Genomic DNA, 15,175 nt, shown 5'->3' on the forward strand with positions numbered 1-15,175 from the left:
AGGTGAGACACCGGTCGGTAGATTATCATGAGGTCAGGATCGAGGTTAGTTCTTTTAAGGAGAGGATGAATAACCGCTTTTTATCCTTGTATTTGATGAATCTGAATGAGCCTATGGCTTTGCACTTTGTTTATTATATACATATTTTTTTTAATTCTATTTTTGTTATTTTGAATTTAAAACCCCCCGGCGCTGTTTTCATGTTTTGTAATGTTTCATATTGTTTTTGGACTTACTGTTTGTTATTGTTGAAATTTATAAATAAAAATTAAAAAAGATAAAGTCCGTTGTTAAACTGTCAAACATGTTCATATTTTGTGTGTGACTCAAAATTCATGGTTTTAAAAGTACTTTATAAATGTGTACGCTATCCAATGTCAACACTCGTCAGACTCTTGACTGCCATCACAATAAATGACACTGGCTTTTCGTCTCTATCAACAATCTAACTTCTCCCCACTGCCGACAATGTAATTAGCAGGTGACGCCTTCCGCCCGAGTGCAACGGGGATAGGCTCCAGCCACCCCGAGAGGGACAAACGATGGGAAATGCATGGACGGATGGATGTAGAACACCCTAAATTCTGAGGTGTGGTGAAATTGTTGGAAAAAAATAATGCAAACGTTAAGCTATTTGTAATCCTCTGCAGCAATGTGGTGGAAGCAATGATTTTAAACAGACACCTTCAAGTTTATCAATACTTTATTCATGCATCAGTCTTCTTTTCTTTCTTTTTTTTTTACAGCAGAATAAGATTCACTGACATCAAATATGTACATTACTCTGAGATGAAATCAACAATGCACCATGCTGAAAGATAACACAGCTAAAGGGTATTTATTTTAAAACAAATATTTTAGGTCAATATTTACGCTTTTTCAAAAGTGCATTTTAACATATTTTGTGATAAAATGTGCTTTCAGCAGTGGCAGGCCGTGCGACTCCCACCTAGGCCTTCACAAATGTCCTGCTTAGTCCGACTTTAATAAATAGCTCTCAAAATATCATAATTTATGTCACCATATGAACATGGCTGGAGAAATACTATACAGAAACACACGTGTGCACTACTGCGTATTGAATCACCTCACCATTGTACAAAATGGGATATTTTTAGGCGCATTTAAAAATCCATAAACTCGCATCAGTAATTAAAACATATTCTTACGTGGTACTGTCAAAATTCTAATAATTGTAAAAAACATTAAACGTGAACATTTTTCAACACCCATCCAACATCATATGAACCAGTAGTACCACTCGTAGTTGGTAGATTCGAGTGGAAGTGGCGGGCAAACAATTTCACCGCTGAAAGCTTCTGTTATTGGCCGACATCGTCTCACAAGATCTAGTTTCTCTTTAAATATCCTTGTTGAAAAATGGCCTTGCAAATATATATCTGCCGCTCAATCAACGTTTTGCTCTGCTTTCTTGTGGGTTAAAAAAGTGAGTACCGGTGATTTATCTGCTAGGCTGTGGTACCACTTCCTGTTTACGTAAATAACAACTTGTGATGGTATACTCAATTGGAAGTGACAAGTGAGTATCTAATTATAGTCACGTTTAACTTAAGGCTACCTAGATTGGCTACTGTAAACAACTCGTGATCTGATTGGCTACCGCAGCCTTTATATCAACTGAAATGTCCTCCGTTTGTTTACGCTGCACAGCCGCCGCTAATATAGATTAAAAAGCCCTGTGGCAGAATTCATACAGTGCTTGGCAACAAGCTGAATTCTGATTGGATGAACGCTCTAAAGTAAAAAAACAAGTAATACTGGATCTTAATATGACACTTTTATATATTCATGAAAAATAAATAACAATTTTAATAAACTTTATTAATTTCTGATCATGATTTATGTTATGCCAGCAGAGAAGGCCTTGCTGGCCCTCACGGCACACCACTGCCTTTCAGTAAATTATGGTAGAAACCATTAACATGTTGCCCAGTGTATTACGACATTTGGTTAACAGCTTTATGTAACCTGACAATCTTGGGCACACACTGCATGAGTGTTCACATCAACTGGGCTTAGTACACACAGATAGATAACACTCTGGAATGAATTCAATGTTTTGAATGAAACATAACAGTTCACATATGTATCCTTACAAGAACAAGTATAGATATGTTTTAAATACACCTGCTGTAATACTGTATATGGATAATATTTAAGTTCTGGACTGACAAGTGATGGGTATATGACAAACAACTCTGAAATTTTGAATGTCAAAAATACATACATTTTGTTTACTGTTAAGTAGACGGGATATCATTTAATATGTAACATTGTCATATTTACATTGTAATACCAGATTGTATTTCTTTCATCATGTACTGTAGACACGAAGTTCCTTAACAGGGTCCTTCACTTTATGCATCTTTAGTGTCTTCATCTTGCCTGCGCTCCGTCATCCGGGCACATCGTGGACACGTTGTTGAGTTGTCATAATAACAATCTCTAAGGAGAAACATGACAATTACCTGTTAACCATTGCACGCATTGACTATGAGTCAGCATTTGGAGAACTGTACTCTGCTCAATGCTGAGGATTGTGATGTGTCAGGCCTAAGAGATACTCTGTTATCTACCCAACTGCAAAACTGTTTCATGACTAGCTGGTTGAATGGATACAAAAAGCTGTTGAGGAATTGAAAAACAAAGTAAATAAAGGTTTGTTATAAATATATAAATACCAAAAACCCAGACTGTGGTAAAAAAAGAATGGAGTGAGGTTTCAAAGATGTGAAGAAAATATTACATACTGTATTAACTACTAGTGTTCAGCTACAAGACTGACTGAGCTGCTTTCATTTGTAACATGCTCACGTTAATCAAGTTAATTTTGTTTCAGGTTGATTGGCAACACTAAATTGGCCCTAGTGTGTGAATGTGAGTGTGAATGTTGTCTGTCTATCTGTGTTGGCCATGCGATGAGATGGCGACTTGTCCAGGGTGTACCCCGCCTTCCGCCCGATTGTAGCTGAGATAGGCGCCAGCGACCCCACAAGGGAATAAGCGGTAGAAAATGGATGGATGGATGGATGGATGGTTTGTGAAGAGACTAAGGCTAAAATGCTTATAATTTCTACCTTTCCATTCAACTTTTATCTTGTGTTTTTCAATTAGGCAATTGAAATGTAATTAACATTAAAAAAAACATTTGTTTTTGGAAATAATTAGTTAATTATGTTTTCCCCTATGTATTTATCTGTGATTTGAAATACATATAAGTCGTCCACAGTGATAATTCAACATACGAGTAATTTGAGATACGAGCCGTCTGTCTGCTTTTTGTTATGATTTAAAGAGGAACTGCACTTTTTTTGGAATATTACCTATCGTTTATGATCCTTATGTAAGACAAGTACACATGTTTATGCATTATAACTGGTAAATAAATGCGTGCAAAAGTCCGCCTAAAATGGAGCCTATAAGAGTCGCTCTATTCTGGCTAAGGGCTTAAAAACATCCAAACCCTTCAATCAACGTTTTATAAACACTTTGTGAGTATATACTTTATGTAATGTAGTAACAACACATTCATAACAACATGTAATATTTACATATTTTCCTCATGTTAAGTATATGGCACCTTATTGATTCCATAGACACTTTTTCCTTTAACATCATCACTTATTATTACTCACTGCAGACATCATGAGAGCCAACAAAAAAATAATAAAACATAACTTACTTTACAATGTCTGCTCTCAATGGGATGCCGACTGTTAGGCTGTTGATATATTCCCGTTTAGATGAAATATGAGTTATAATCCTTGCGAAGGGTTGAAAAAAGGGTGGGTGTAAACCAGCATGTTTTGCGTGTCTTTCTTGCCATTTCTGGGACTAAACTGGCTGTCAATGTGGACCAACTTCTCAGTTTATGTCAACATAATTTTACTATTCAGGTGGGGGGCATTATCTATAATTTACAATTAACTTTCACAAACTCAGAAGCGAGAAAGCTGTATTGATGATATCCATACAGCATAAGAAAGTTACCTTTCTCTGATCCATGCGCTTCTAAATGTAGGTCCTTCATATTAGAGCTCATAATAAAAAAAACATTTCCATATGAGTTGGGAAATAGTATTAAATGTAAATATAAACAGAATACAATGATTTGCAAATCATTTTCAACCCATATTCAATTCAGTATGCTACAAAGACAACAAATTTGATGTTCAAACTGATTAACATGTTTTTTTTTTGCAAATAATCTTTAGAATTTAATGCCAGCAACACGTGACAAAGAAGTTGGAAAAGGTGGCAATAAATACTGATACATTTGAGGAATACTCATCAAACGCTTATATGGAACATCCCACAAGTGTGCAGCCTAATTGGGAACAGTTGGGTGCCATGATTGGGTATAAAAGCAGTTTCCATGAAATGCTAAGTCATTCACAAACAAGGATGGGGTGAGGGTCACCACTTAGTAAGCAAATTTTCGAACAGTTTTAGAACAACATTTCTCAACGAGCTATTGCAAGGAATTTAGGGATTTTACCATCTACGGTCCGTATAATCAGCAAAAAGTTCAGAGAAGCTGGAGAAATCTCTGCACGTAAGCAATGATATTACGGACTTTTGATCCCTCAGATGGTACTGCATCAAAAACCGACATCAGTGTGTAAAGGATATCACCACATGGGCTCAGGAACACTTCATAAAACCACTATCAGTAACTAGAGTTGGTCGCTACATCTGTAAGTGCAAGTTAAAACTCTACTATGCAAAGCTAAACCCATTTATCAACAATATCCTGAAACGCTGCCGGCTTGGCTGGGCCCGAGCTCAACTAAGATGGACTGATTTAAAGTGGAAAGGTGTTCTGTGGTCTGACGAGTCCACATTTCAAATTATATTTGGAAACAGAGGATGTGGTATCCTCCAGAACAAAGAGGAAAATAACCATTCGGATTGTTATAGGCGCAAAGTTCAAAAGCCAGCATCTGTGATGGTATGGGGGTGTATTAGTGCCCAAGGCATGGGTAACTTACACATCTGTGAAGGCACCATTAATGCTGTTGGGTCCATACAGGTTTTGGAGCAACATATGTTGTCATCCAAGCAACGTTATCATGGACGCCCTGCTTATTTCAGCAAGACAAGTGTTACAACAGCGTGGCTTCGTAAAAAAAGAGTGCGGGTACTTTCCTGGCCCGCCTGCAGTCTAGACCTGTCTCCCATTGAAAATGTGTGGCGCATTATGAAGCGTAAAATACGTCAGGGGACTATTGAACGACTGAAGTTCTACCTAAAACAAGAATGAGAAATAATTCCACTTTCAAAGCTTCCACAATTAGTTTCCTCAGTTCCAAAAAAAAGAAAAGGTGATGTAACACAGTGGTGAACATGCCCTTTCCCAACTACTTTGGCACGTGTTGCAGCCATGAAATTTTAAGTTAATTATTATTTGCAAAAAAAAAAATAAAGTGTATGAGTTTGAACATCAAATATCTTGTCTTTGTAGTGCATTCATTTGAATATGGGTTGAAAAGGATTTGCAAATCATTGTATTCCGTTTATATTTACATCTAACACAGTTTCCCAACTCATATGGAAACGGGGTTTGTAATAATATCACATACACAGTACTTTGTTGATCTTCAGGTCGCAAAATGTAAATGGGGTATTGTTTGCGCTTTTTGGATGATTATTTTTTGGGTTTTATGGTCATAATAGATGCAATGATGACATTGCTACCATTGGTTCCATTGTAAGCGGACTCTAATGTTTATTTACGAGTTGGAATGCATGAAAAAAAGTGTTCTTGTTTCTCATTAGTATTAGGAATAATAGACAAAATTCCAAAAAGTGCTGTTCTCCTTTAAGTTGTGATCATAATTGGAGTTACGAGCTGAACACGCCACCGGGTTGAAGTACAGTAATATTCGTCACAGTGTTGTGCTTTTTGAGCAATAAAAGTTAGCATATTTTACATGTTGGTGTTTACTGCTTTGTCTACAAAACAAACAAACATACGTGTTGAATCGACAGTTGACGTGAGCCGCTTAGAGATTGACACAATCCCGCCCTCCAATCACTGGAACTGAGAAAGTTAATGCAAAGGAGAAGAAGTGGATGACCGAATCGGAGAAAACAAACCATTAAAACACGTCCTACTGGTTAGCAGCTTACAAGACGAATCAGCTCTGCCGTGGCATGAGTCCGCATCACACAAGCTGAAGCTATCATCCGTAGAATACAGCCACACACATCTAAACGACACACATGTATTCATAAAAATATTGAGAAGCTGCCGATGCTGCGTTTCAATTTGTTCTGTCTAGTAGAGTCAATAAACTGGACGATCAGGCTTTTACCTTTTGGTACACAGATATACATATCACTTGTCAACTCTGACCACTCCGATCTGTCACTCAAATATGTCTGTGTGCAACATAAACAACAATTTCCTAGTTCCTATTGTTACAAGACAAAGAAGCAGCCTGTAGGAGAGTCAGCTCCCAAAGGTAAATGCTGAACAATACAATTGCATTATTTCATAAAACCACTGTCGTTGTTTGCAGTAAGTGCTGTTGTAATGTTTTTCAATCAATATTTCCAATCTAAAAGTTAGTTTTTCTTTTTAGAAGGCATATTAAGTGTTAAATTGTGGTGTTTTGGGGAATGGGCAAGCACGTATTAAAGGCCTACTGTAACCCACTACTACCGACTACGCAGTCTGATAGTTTATATATCAATGATGAAATCTTAACATTGCAACACATGCCAATATGGCCTTTTCAGTTTACTAAATTGCAATTTTAAATTTCGCGCGAAGTATCCTGTTGAAAACGTCGGTATGATGACGCGTATGATGACGCGTGAGCGTGACGTCTCGGATTGTAGCTGACTTTTTTTCCCAGCCCGATCCAAGCTATAAGTAGTCTGCTTTAATCGCATAATTACACAGTATTCTGGACATTTGTGTTGCTGAATATTTTGCATTTTTGTTTAATTAATAATGGAGAAGTCAAAGAAAAAAAATGTAGGTGGGGAGCGGTGTATTGCATCTGCCTTTAGCAACACAAACACAGCCGGTGTTTCCTTGTTTACATTCCCGAAGGTGAAGCTTTACTATGGAACAGAGTGGTCAAGCGAACATGGTTCCCGACCACATGTCAACCCGCAGGTTTCGGTGAGAAAATTGTGGTAATAAGTCGGCTCTTACCGTAGACATGAGCGGAGCTTGCGTCCTCCTACAGCTGCGGACTCTCTTACCTCCTCCCACCGGAGACACTGGCGGTCACCACACCCGTGGCCACACTCCTCCGACTTTCAGGTACCATATAATCTCACTAAAACACTAGTAACACAATAAGCAGATAAGGGATTTTCCAGAATTATCCTAGTAAATGTGTCTAATAACATCTGAATCGCTCCCACTGCCCTCGCCTTTTTTATTTTTATTTTTTCTAGTCCTTGACTCTCACCATCCTCATCCACGAATCTTTCATCCTCGCTCAAATTAATGGGGAAATCGTTGCTTTCTCGGTCCGAATCGCTCTCGCTGTTGGTGGCTATGATTTTAAACAATGTGAGGATGTGAGGAGCTCCACAACCCGTGACGTCACGCGCACATTGTCTGCTACTTCCAGTACAGGCAAGGCTTTTTTATTAGCGACCAAAAGTTGCGAACTTTATCGTCGATGTTCTCTACTAAATCCTTTCAGCAAAAATATGGCAATATCGCGAAATGATCAAGTATGACACATATAATGGACCTGCTATCCCCGTTTAAATAAGAAAATGTCATTTCAGTAGGCCTTTAAATGTATTTCAAATAATTTTTCAAAGGACGCAGCAAAGTGTTTTGAGTTACGAGCTCTGTCGTGTAACGCAATTTGCTCGTAAATTGCGATGCCAGTACTACTGTAGTTCCTTTTTCATTCAGCTGAATTAGAGTGCTTTTGACGATGATTAAATCACATACTTGATGATATTTGGTGATAAAATAATCCCTAGGCTGAGTGTGGATAACATACCTGTGAAAGACGGCGGCGCAGTCATGGCAAACTGACGTGTGACTGTCAAAGGGGAAGAGGATATCACCTTCCTTACACAACTCACACACAAATCCTTTGGCTTGGCAGCGCTGCGTGAACACAAAGAAAAAAGGTGACAGGATGCTTAAAAACTCCTGTTTATATACTTCCAAGCTGCTTTGTTAGTAAACCTGCACTATCTAATCAAATAGTGTATCAAATCAGATCCATGCATATTTGCTAAGATTTAAATCACACTGGCACTATCATATACATTTTTTAAAAAATGTTTTATTAAGGAATATCATACTGAATATTGTTTTTGGCCAGAATTAAGTGTTACATTAAGTTTTATTTATGAATTATGTGTTCTAAATATTTTTGTGTGTATTACATCTGTCTTATTTTCTATTACAACAGTATTATTTTATAATTTTGGATTGTCGTGTTTCGAATGGTAAAGTAAAGCAATTTGAGGGTTCCTGGTTCAATCCCAGCTTCCGCCATCCTAGTCACGGCCGTTGTGTCTTGGGCAAGAAACTTCACCCACCTTGCTCTCAGTGACACCTACACTAGTGTATGATTGTGCAGGACTCCCTTGAAAAAGAGATTCTTAATCTCAATAAGACTTTCCTGAGTAAATAAAGGTTTAAAAAAAATCTATATTTTAAGATATATTGTAGCAATTGATAAAGATACTACTCCGCAAGCGGGGCCTTCGTTTTACGGGTTGAAGGTGAACACTACTAACAACAAACTACAAGCGACTAATCTTGGCACTATCTTCACCCCGACAAATTTAAGTTGAGTTTTGGCAGAACAACCTTTTGATCAGACTTTATCTTTAACGCCTGCCTCATCAATAACACATATCCACATTGGTGAGATTTTGAAGCAAGCGATATCAAAAGATGACAGCGGGATGTAGCATAACAGGACTAAATATACATAAATTATGATATAATATAAAATATCACCAGCTGTCCAGCCAAAACGGAGATTAACTCCTTTGATGCACATCATCTTCAACATTAATAACACAGCTTTGGCTTGTGCGATGTGGAATTACAATGCAGACACGCATTTCTAACAAGACAGAATGCAGACATCACAGTTAATAGACGATATTTCCGAGTGTTATGTAGACTAAGTGTTTGCAGAACTACTTACGTTCGTGCTTTCAGCACATGAAAGCCCAGTTCTAACTTAGAAGAAGTATTTCCACATCATGGCCGTGTTTTAGTGGCTGGGCAACATCCACAGCAATGATGCTTGGATGATGCTACGGGCAACCGGTAAGTACTGTAACCTTCAATAGAACATGCTTATGGCTACTATAACGGGTGAAATTAGTGTAAAGGTGGACTATATGGGTGGTATTTAATGTTTAGAGGGCTCTAATTATGTTAAAGAAAACGTACTTAGAAGATGGTAATCATGTTTTTATACTCTATGAAAATATTTGATTTATCAATAATAATCCTATTTTGAGGAAATATATTTACCTTGATCATGTCTGGTGCCAATTGAAGGTGCTGTTTGCAACCTTTACGCAGATGCCAAAAAGCGCTAATTTTACAACATAGTTTAAGTATTATGCTATATCCACGTAACTACCCCATATGTAACACATGCGGGCGCATTAGCTTTGTGTGTTGTTAGCTACTGATAGCTATTTAGATGGATAACGTTAGCTATCATTGAGTGTACCAGTTTCTTTTATCATAACAACAACATGACTGCAAATTGTTCTTTGCTTTTCTGGGACTTCTTTTGTCTATGTGCACGTGCACTCTGCGTCTGCCAATGGTGAGATAGTGGTGAGTGCGGTCTGAACGCCAAGCAACTTTTTTGGGCTCATGAGTAATTTTTATAAAATTTAATTAGTAATTGTGAAAACCATAGAAACTTTTAAGAAGTATCCATCCATCCATCCCTCCATTTTCTACTACTTTTATGTTCTGTTAAACCCCTAATGGTAACATAAGCTAGCCAGCGGTGTTCTAGTCATATTTTTTTGTTGGAGAAATGTAACATGAGTAGGTTGCGAACAGCCCCTTTAACCGCGATAAACGAGGGAAGACTGTACCTTTATAAAGGCAGACATGTTGGTACGTCATTTAAATTAGACTTCATTAAATTGTTCCAGTGTATTTAATTGTGGCCAGTGAGTGTAAATTTATTTTGTGTGAATTGGTTCCAAAAAATTGTCTCTTTTGCCCTTACATCACAGTCCAACTTGATGTGTTTTGCGAATGTGGTGTGAACTTCTGTGAGGGAACAGCTGAGTCTACCGCTGGAGATGTCAATCAAATCCTGTAGTGAGTACATGTCATCATTCTCTACAAAGTGCTGGCGGTCCTGAAGCTGAAATAAAAAACAAAAAATTAATCCAGATTAATGCATTTTGTGGGTACAACATTGGCTGTCACACAACTACCTAGAAACACACACGCACACGCATGTGTTACACGCAGAACAATAAAGGGCCCTATTATGCAAAGCCAACTTTTCTTACCTAATGGTACCAAATGTTGTGTATTTGGGATCTCCATAAATCCCGAATATTTGAACTTAAACTATGGAGGTATTGCAGAGATATTTATAAAAAAATCTTGACTTCCTTCCTACTTCCTTTATAGAGGCCGTTTGTGACGTATTTTGCATTAGTTTCGTCCGCAGATATTTCTCATTATGGTAGGTTTACCTGAGGAGCTTTGCACAAGTCTTCTATTTTTATTAAGTAGTAGTCCAAAGTTGTAGTCAGTAAGTTACTTCTTTTTTTACTTATTGGATTTATTTGAAAGGGACAAGTATGTTTATTTAGCACATGTTACATACTACAGCATTTTAGACAGGGCTAATACTTAATGTCTGTCCCAAGTTGGACATTTACACACCTACACACTTATTTTTCTTTATCCTCTTGTGGTGGGGCAGACTGGCTCGTACATGCAAAAGTATGCTAAGATCCTTTGTTGTAGCTATTTAAAAAAAAATAGCGTATAGTGCTAACTTATATCAGTCATACTATGGAAGAGGTAAAACCTACAACATGGCTCACGTGGTGATGACGCAGGGGGCGTGGCCTTGAGACACATAAATAAGACCGCCCACAAAACAGCACATTCTGAAGAGACAGTCAGAAGACAGGTTGACGATTGTCTGTAAAACATAGTCTTTGTAATATTTTGACCAAACAACCACCATTACATGTTATGTAGACCACAGGGAAGTGTTTTAAATGTAGAAAAAAAATGATATTATTTAAAACAACTTTATATTGAGCTATTCAACAAAAAACGGGTTTTGTGTTTTACAATAAGGATTTTTTGTACTATTTTGCAAATACAGATATACCAATTATTTAAAGAATGTCAAATATATTTTTCAACAAATTATTAGTGTTAAAGAAGCTTGGATACACTTGAGTAAAAAGACATCCACATGTTTGTCCTACATGTGTTGCTCACTAGATGCTGCTGTTGTACAAGACATAGCGTGAAAGAAGCCTACGTAGTAAGAAGATGCTGCTGACCTGGAGTAGTAGCCGAGCTTCCATAGCCTCCTTGCAGGTAATAAAGTAAGGTTTCATCAGTAAAATATCTTGGCGAAGTTTCTACAATGACAAACAGAAAATCAGCTCTCATTTTACTGCACAGAAAGACATTTTCAAAAGGTAAATGATCTCCCTCTTTAATTGGAACATCTGTTGTTGTGTCCAACACATTTGTTTTGAGGGCATTGGTATGGAAGTGCAGTGACAAATTAACATCTGATGAAATGATTGTGCTGGGGCATATTAAGCTAAAAACGTATTATCAATTAAGTAACTCACTCTGATCTCAACCAGTTCTTCTACAAAGTTAAAGAGAAGTGGGTTGATTTCTTTCAGCTTCAGAACAGGCCGTGACATCATCAGGGCCAGATAGCGCAGTGAGGAACGACAAACCTGGGGAAAAAAACAGAGTAGGAAAATGTAAGGCGGCCTTTGTAGACTGTCAGAGGAAATTATTTGACTGCTCTTTACTGTTGAAACTAGATGAACTAGGTCAGATGCTGTCTAAATTGTCCAATTTAGCTAATCCATCAGATAAGGCCATGCAATTTCCTAGAAAAGAAATGTTAATGTCACATCTGGTTGACTGGCTTTTAGTGACATGATAAAAGCTATTTGTTTTACAGGCCATGTGAATCAATACTTTTTGAAAGGAGAGTTAGGTACCGTATTTTTCGGACTATAAGTCGTAGTTTTTTTTCATAGTTTGGCCAGGGGAGCGACTTATAATCAGGAGCGACTTATGTGTGAAATTATTAACACATTACCCTAAAATATCAAATATTATTATTTAGCTCATTCACGTAAGAGACTAGACGTATAAGATTTCATGGGATTTAGCAATTAGGAGTGACAGATTGTTTGGTAAACGTATAGCATGTTTTATATGTTATAGTTATTTGAATGACTCTTACCATAATATGTTACGTTAACATACCAGGGTTATTTATGGGTCATATAACGTACACTTATTCAGCCTGTTGTTCACTAGTCTTTATTTATTTTAAATTGCCTTTCAAATGTCTATTCTTGGTGTTGGGTTTTACCAAATTAATCTTCCCCAAAAATGCTACTTAGACTCCAGGGCGACTTATACTCCGGAGCGAGTTTATGTTTTTTAGGTTCTTTATCATGCTTTTTTGGCAGGTGCGACTTATACTCCGGAGCGACTTATACTCCTAAAAATACGGTAACTTTTCTCCTTATGTTTCTTTTGTTTTCTGTGATTTATTTTAATTGTCAATCAGGGTATAACATCACCTCTCTTTTGTAGAGGAGCTATACAGATGCTTCGCAATACATTAGAATCCACCCATCCATCAATTTTTTTTTTCATCGCTTGTCTCTTGTGTAAAATGTATTTTATATATATATATATATATATATATATATATATATATATATATATATATATATATATATATATATATATATATATATATATATATAAAATATTTCAGTTATTCTATTCAGGCCATGTCAACAATAACATATTTCTTAAAAAATAATAATAATAATTTCTAAGAGTTTTGTCTAACTGTACACTTGCAAATGTGGGTTTATGTCCCTAAAAACAAAGCTTTTGAAAAACTCAGCCCGAGTGAACTTCAAAAATGTCAGCTTTGGATGGGTGAAATGGAGCTTTTTGGTTTGTGTCAAAATAAATGTGAAATATGATCCTGTGTTTTTGTACCTTATTTAACAACAGAACATGATTGATATACTGTATGTATGTATGTGTATATATATATATATATATATATTTTCTATATATATATATATATATTATACATATATATGAAGAAAATAAGTATTTGAACACCCTGCTATTTTGCAAGTTCTCCCACTTAGAAATCATGGAGGGTTCTGAAATTTTCACTGTAGGTACATGTCCACTGTATGAGAGATAACCTAAAAAGAAAAATCCAGAAATCACAATCTATGATTTTTTTTAAAAAATTTATTTGTGTGAGTAAGCTGAAAATAAGTATTTGAACACCAACATTAATATTTGGTCGAGTAGCCTTTGTTTGCAATTACAGAGGTCTAGCGTTTCCTGTAGTTCTTCACAAGGTTTGCACAGACTGCAGGAGGGATTTTGGCCCACTCCTCCACACAGATCTAGTCTAGATCAGTCAGATTTTTGGGCTGTCGCTGAGTAACACAGACTTTCAGTTCCCGCCAAAGATTTTCAATTGGATTTAGGTGTGGAGACTGGCTAGGCCACTCCGGAACCTTGATATGGTTCTTACGAAGCCACTTCTTGGTTTTCCTGGCTGTGTGCTTTGGGTCATTGTCATGTTGGAAGATCCAGCCACGACTCATCTTCAATGATCTGACTGAGGGATGGAGGTTTTTGGCAAAAATCTCACAATACATGGCTGTAGTCGTCCTCTTCTTAATACAGTATAGTTGTCCTGTCCCATGAGCAGAAAAACACCCCCAAAGCATTATGCTACCACTCCCATGCTTCACAGTAGGGATGGTGTTCTTGGGATGGTACGCGTCGTTCTTCTTCCTCCAAACACGCATAGTGGAATTATGACCAAAAAGGTCAATTTTGGTCTCATCTGTCCACAAAACTTTCTCCCATGACAACTCTGGATCATCCGAATGGTCATTGGCAAACTTAAGACGGGCCTTAACATGTGCTGGTTTAAGCAGGGGAACCTTCTGTGCCATGCATGATTTCAAACCATGGCGTCTTAGTGTATTACCAACAGTGACCATGGAAACAGTGTTCCCAGCTCTTTTTAGGTCCTTGACCAAGTCCTGCCGTGTAGTCCTGGGCTGATTCCTCACCTTTCTTGGCATCATTGAGACCCCACGAGGTGATATCTTGCATGGGGCTCCACTCCGATTGAGATTGATCGTCATGTTTAGCTTCTTCCATTTTCTAATGATTGCTCCAACAGTGGACCTTTTTTCACCAAGCTGCTTGGCAATTTCTCCAGAGCCCTTTCCATCCTTGTGGAGTTGTACAATTTTGTCTCTGGTGTCTTTGGACAGCTCTTTGCTCTTAGTCATGCTGAATGTTTGGGTCTTACTGATTGTATGGGGTGGACAGGTGTCTTTATGCAGCCAACGACCTCACACAGGTGCATCTGATTCAGGATAATACACTGGAGTGGAGAAGGACTTTAAAGGCGGACTAAAAGGTCTTTGATGGTCAGAATTCTAGCTTATAGACAGGTGTTCAAATAATTATTTTCAGCTGTATCACACGAACAAATTATTAAAAAATCATAGATTGTGATTTCTGGATTTTTCTTTTTAGTTTATCTCTCATACAGTAGACATGCACCAACCGTAAAAATTTCAGACCCCTCCATGATTTCTAAGTGTGAGAACTTGCAAAAAAGCAGGGTGTTAAAATACTTATTTTCCTGACTGTATATATATATATATATATATATATATATATATATATATATATATATATATATATATATATATATATATGGCGTGGCGCAGTGGAAGAGTGGCCGTGTTATTTTTTTATATATATATTTTTATATTGACACCTCGGTGCAGAAGGGAGGAGTCCCAGGAGTTCCAGGGTGCATCGAACACACTGGTGTGGTAACACAGCTGATCCGTGAGGCGCGAGAGA

General features: G+C 37.3%; 1 protein-coding gene across 7 annotated transcripts in view; it reads right to left on the reverse strand.

Moving 5' to 3' along the window:
* Positions 1-685: 685 nt before the first annotated feature.
* The window catches only part of def8 (differentially expressed in FDCP 8 homolog), a 29,987-nt gene continuing 15,497 nt past the window's right edge, over positions 686-15,175 (reverse strand). For 3 of the 7 annotated variants that reach the window (XM_061881206.1, XM_061881198.1, XM_061881236.1), the window contains 6 exons: positions 11,842-11,955; positions 11,542-11,622; positions 11,056-11,133; positions 10,230-10,370; positions 8,004-8,113; positions 5,457-6,233 (listed from right to left, as the gene is read on the reverse strand). In XM_061881206.1, coding sequence (XP_061737190.1) covers positions 6,074-6,233; positions 8,004-8,113; positions 10,230-10,370; positions 11,056-11,133; positions 11,542-11,622; positions 11,842-11,955 — 684 coding nt within the window. In that variant the 3' untranslated portion in view covers positions 5,457-6,073. Of the gene's footprint in view, positions 2,467-5,456; positions 6,234-8,003; positions 8,114-10,229; positions 10,371-11,055; positions 11,134-11,541; positions 11,623-11,841; positions 11,956-15,175 lie in introns of those variants that run through there. The other 4 variants (XM_061881220.1, XM_061881212.1, XM_061881242.1 and 1 more) reach the window with 4 other exon arrangements.

Source organism: Nerophis ophidion, linkage group LG02, assembly GCF_033978795.1.
Source record: "Nerophis ophidion isolate RoL-2023_Sa linkage group LG02, RoL_Noph_v1.0, whole genome shotgun sequence".
NCBI lineage: Eukaryota > Metazoa > Chordata > Actinopteri > Syngnathiformes > Syngnathidae > Nerophis > Nerophis ophidion.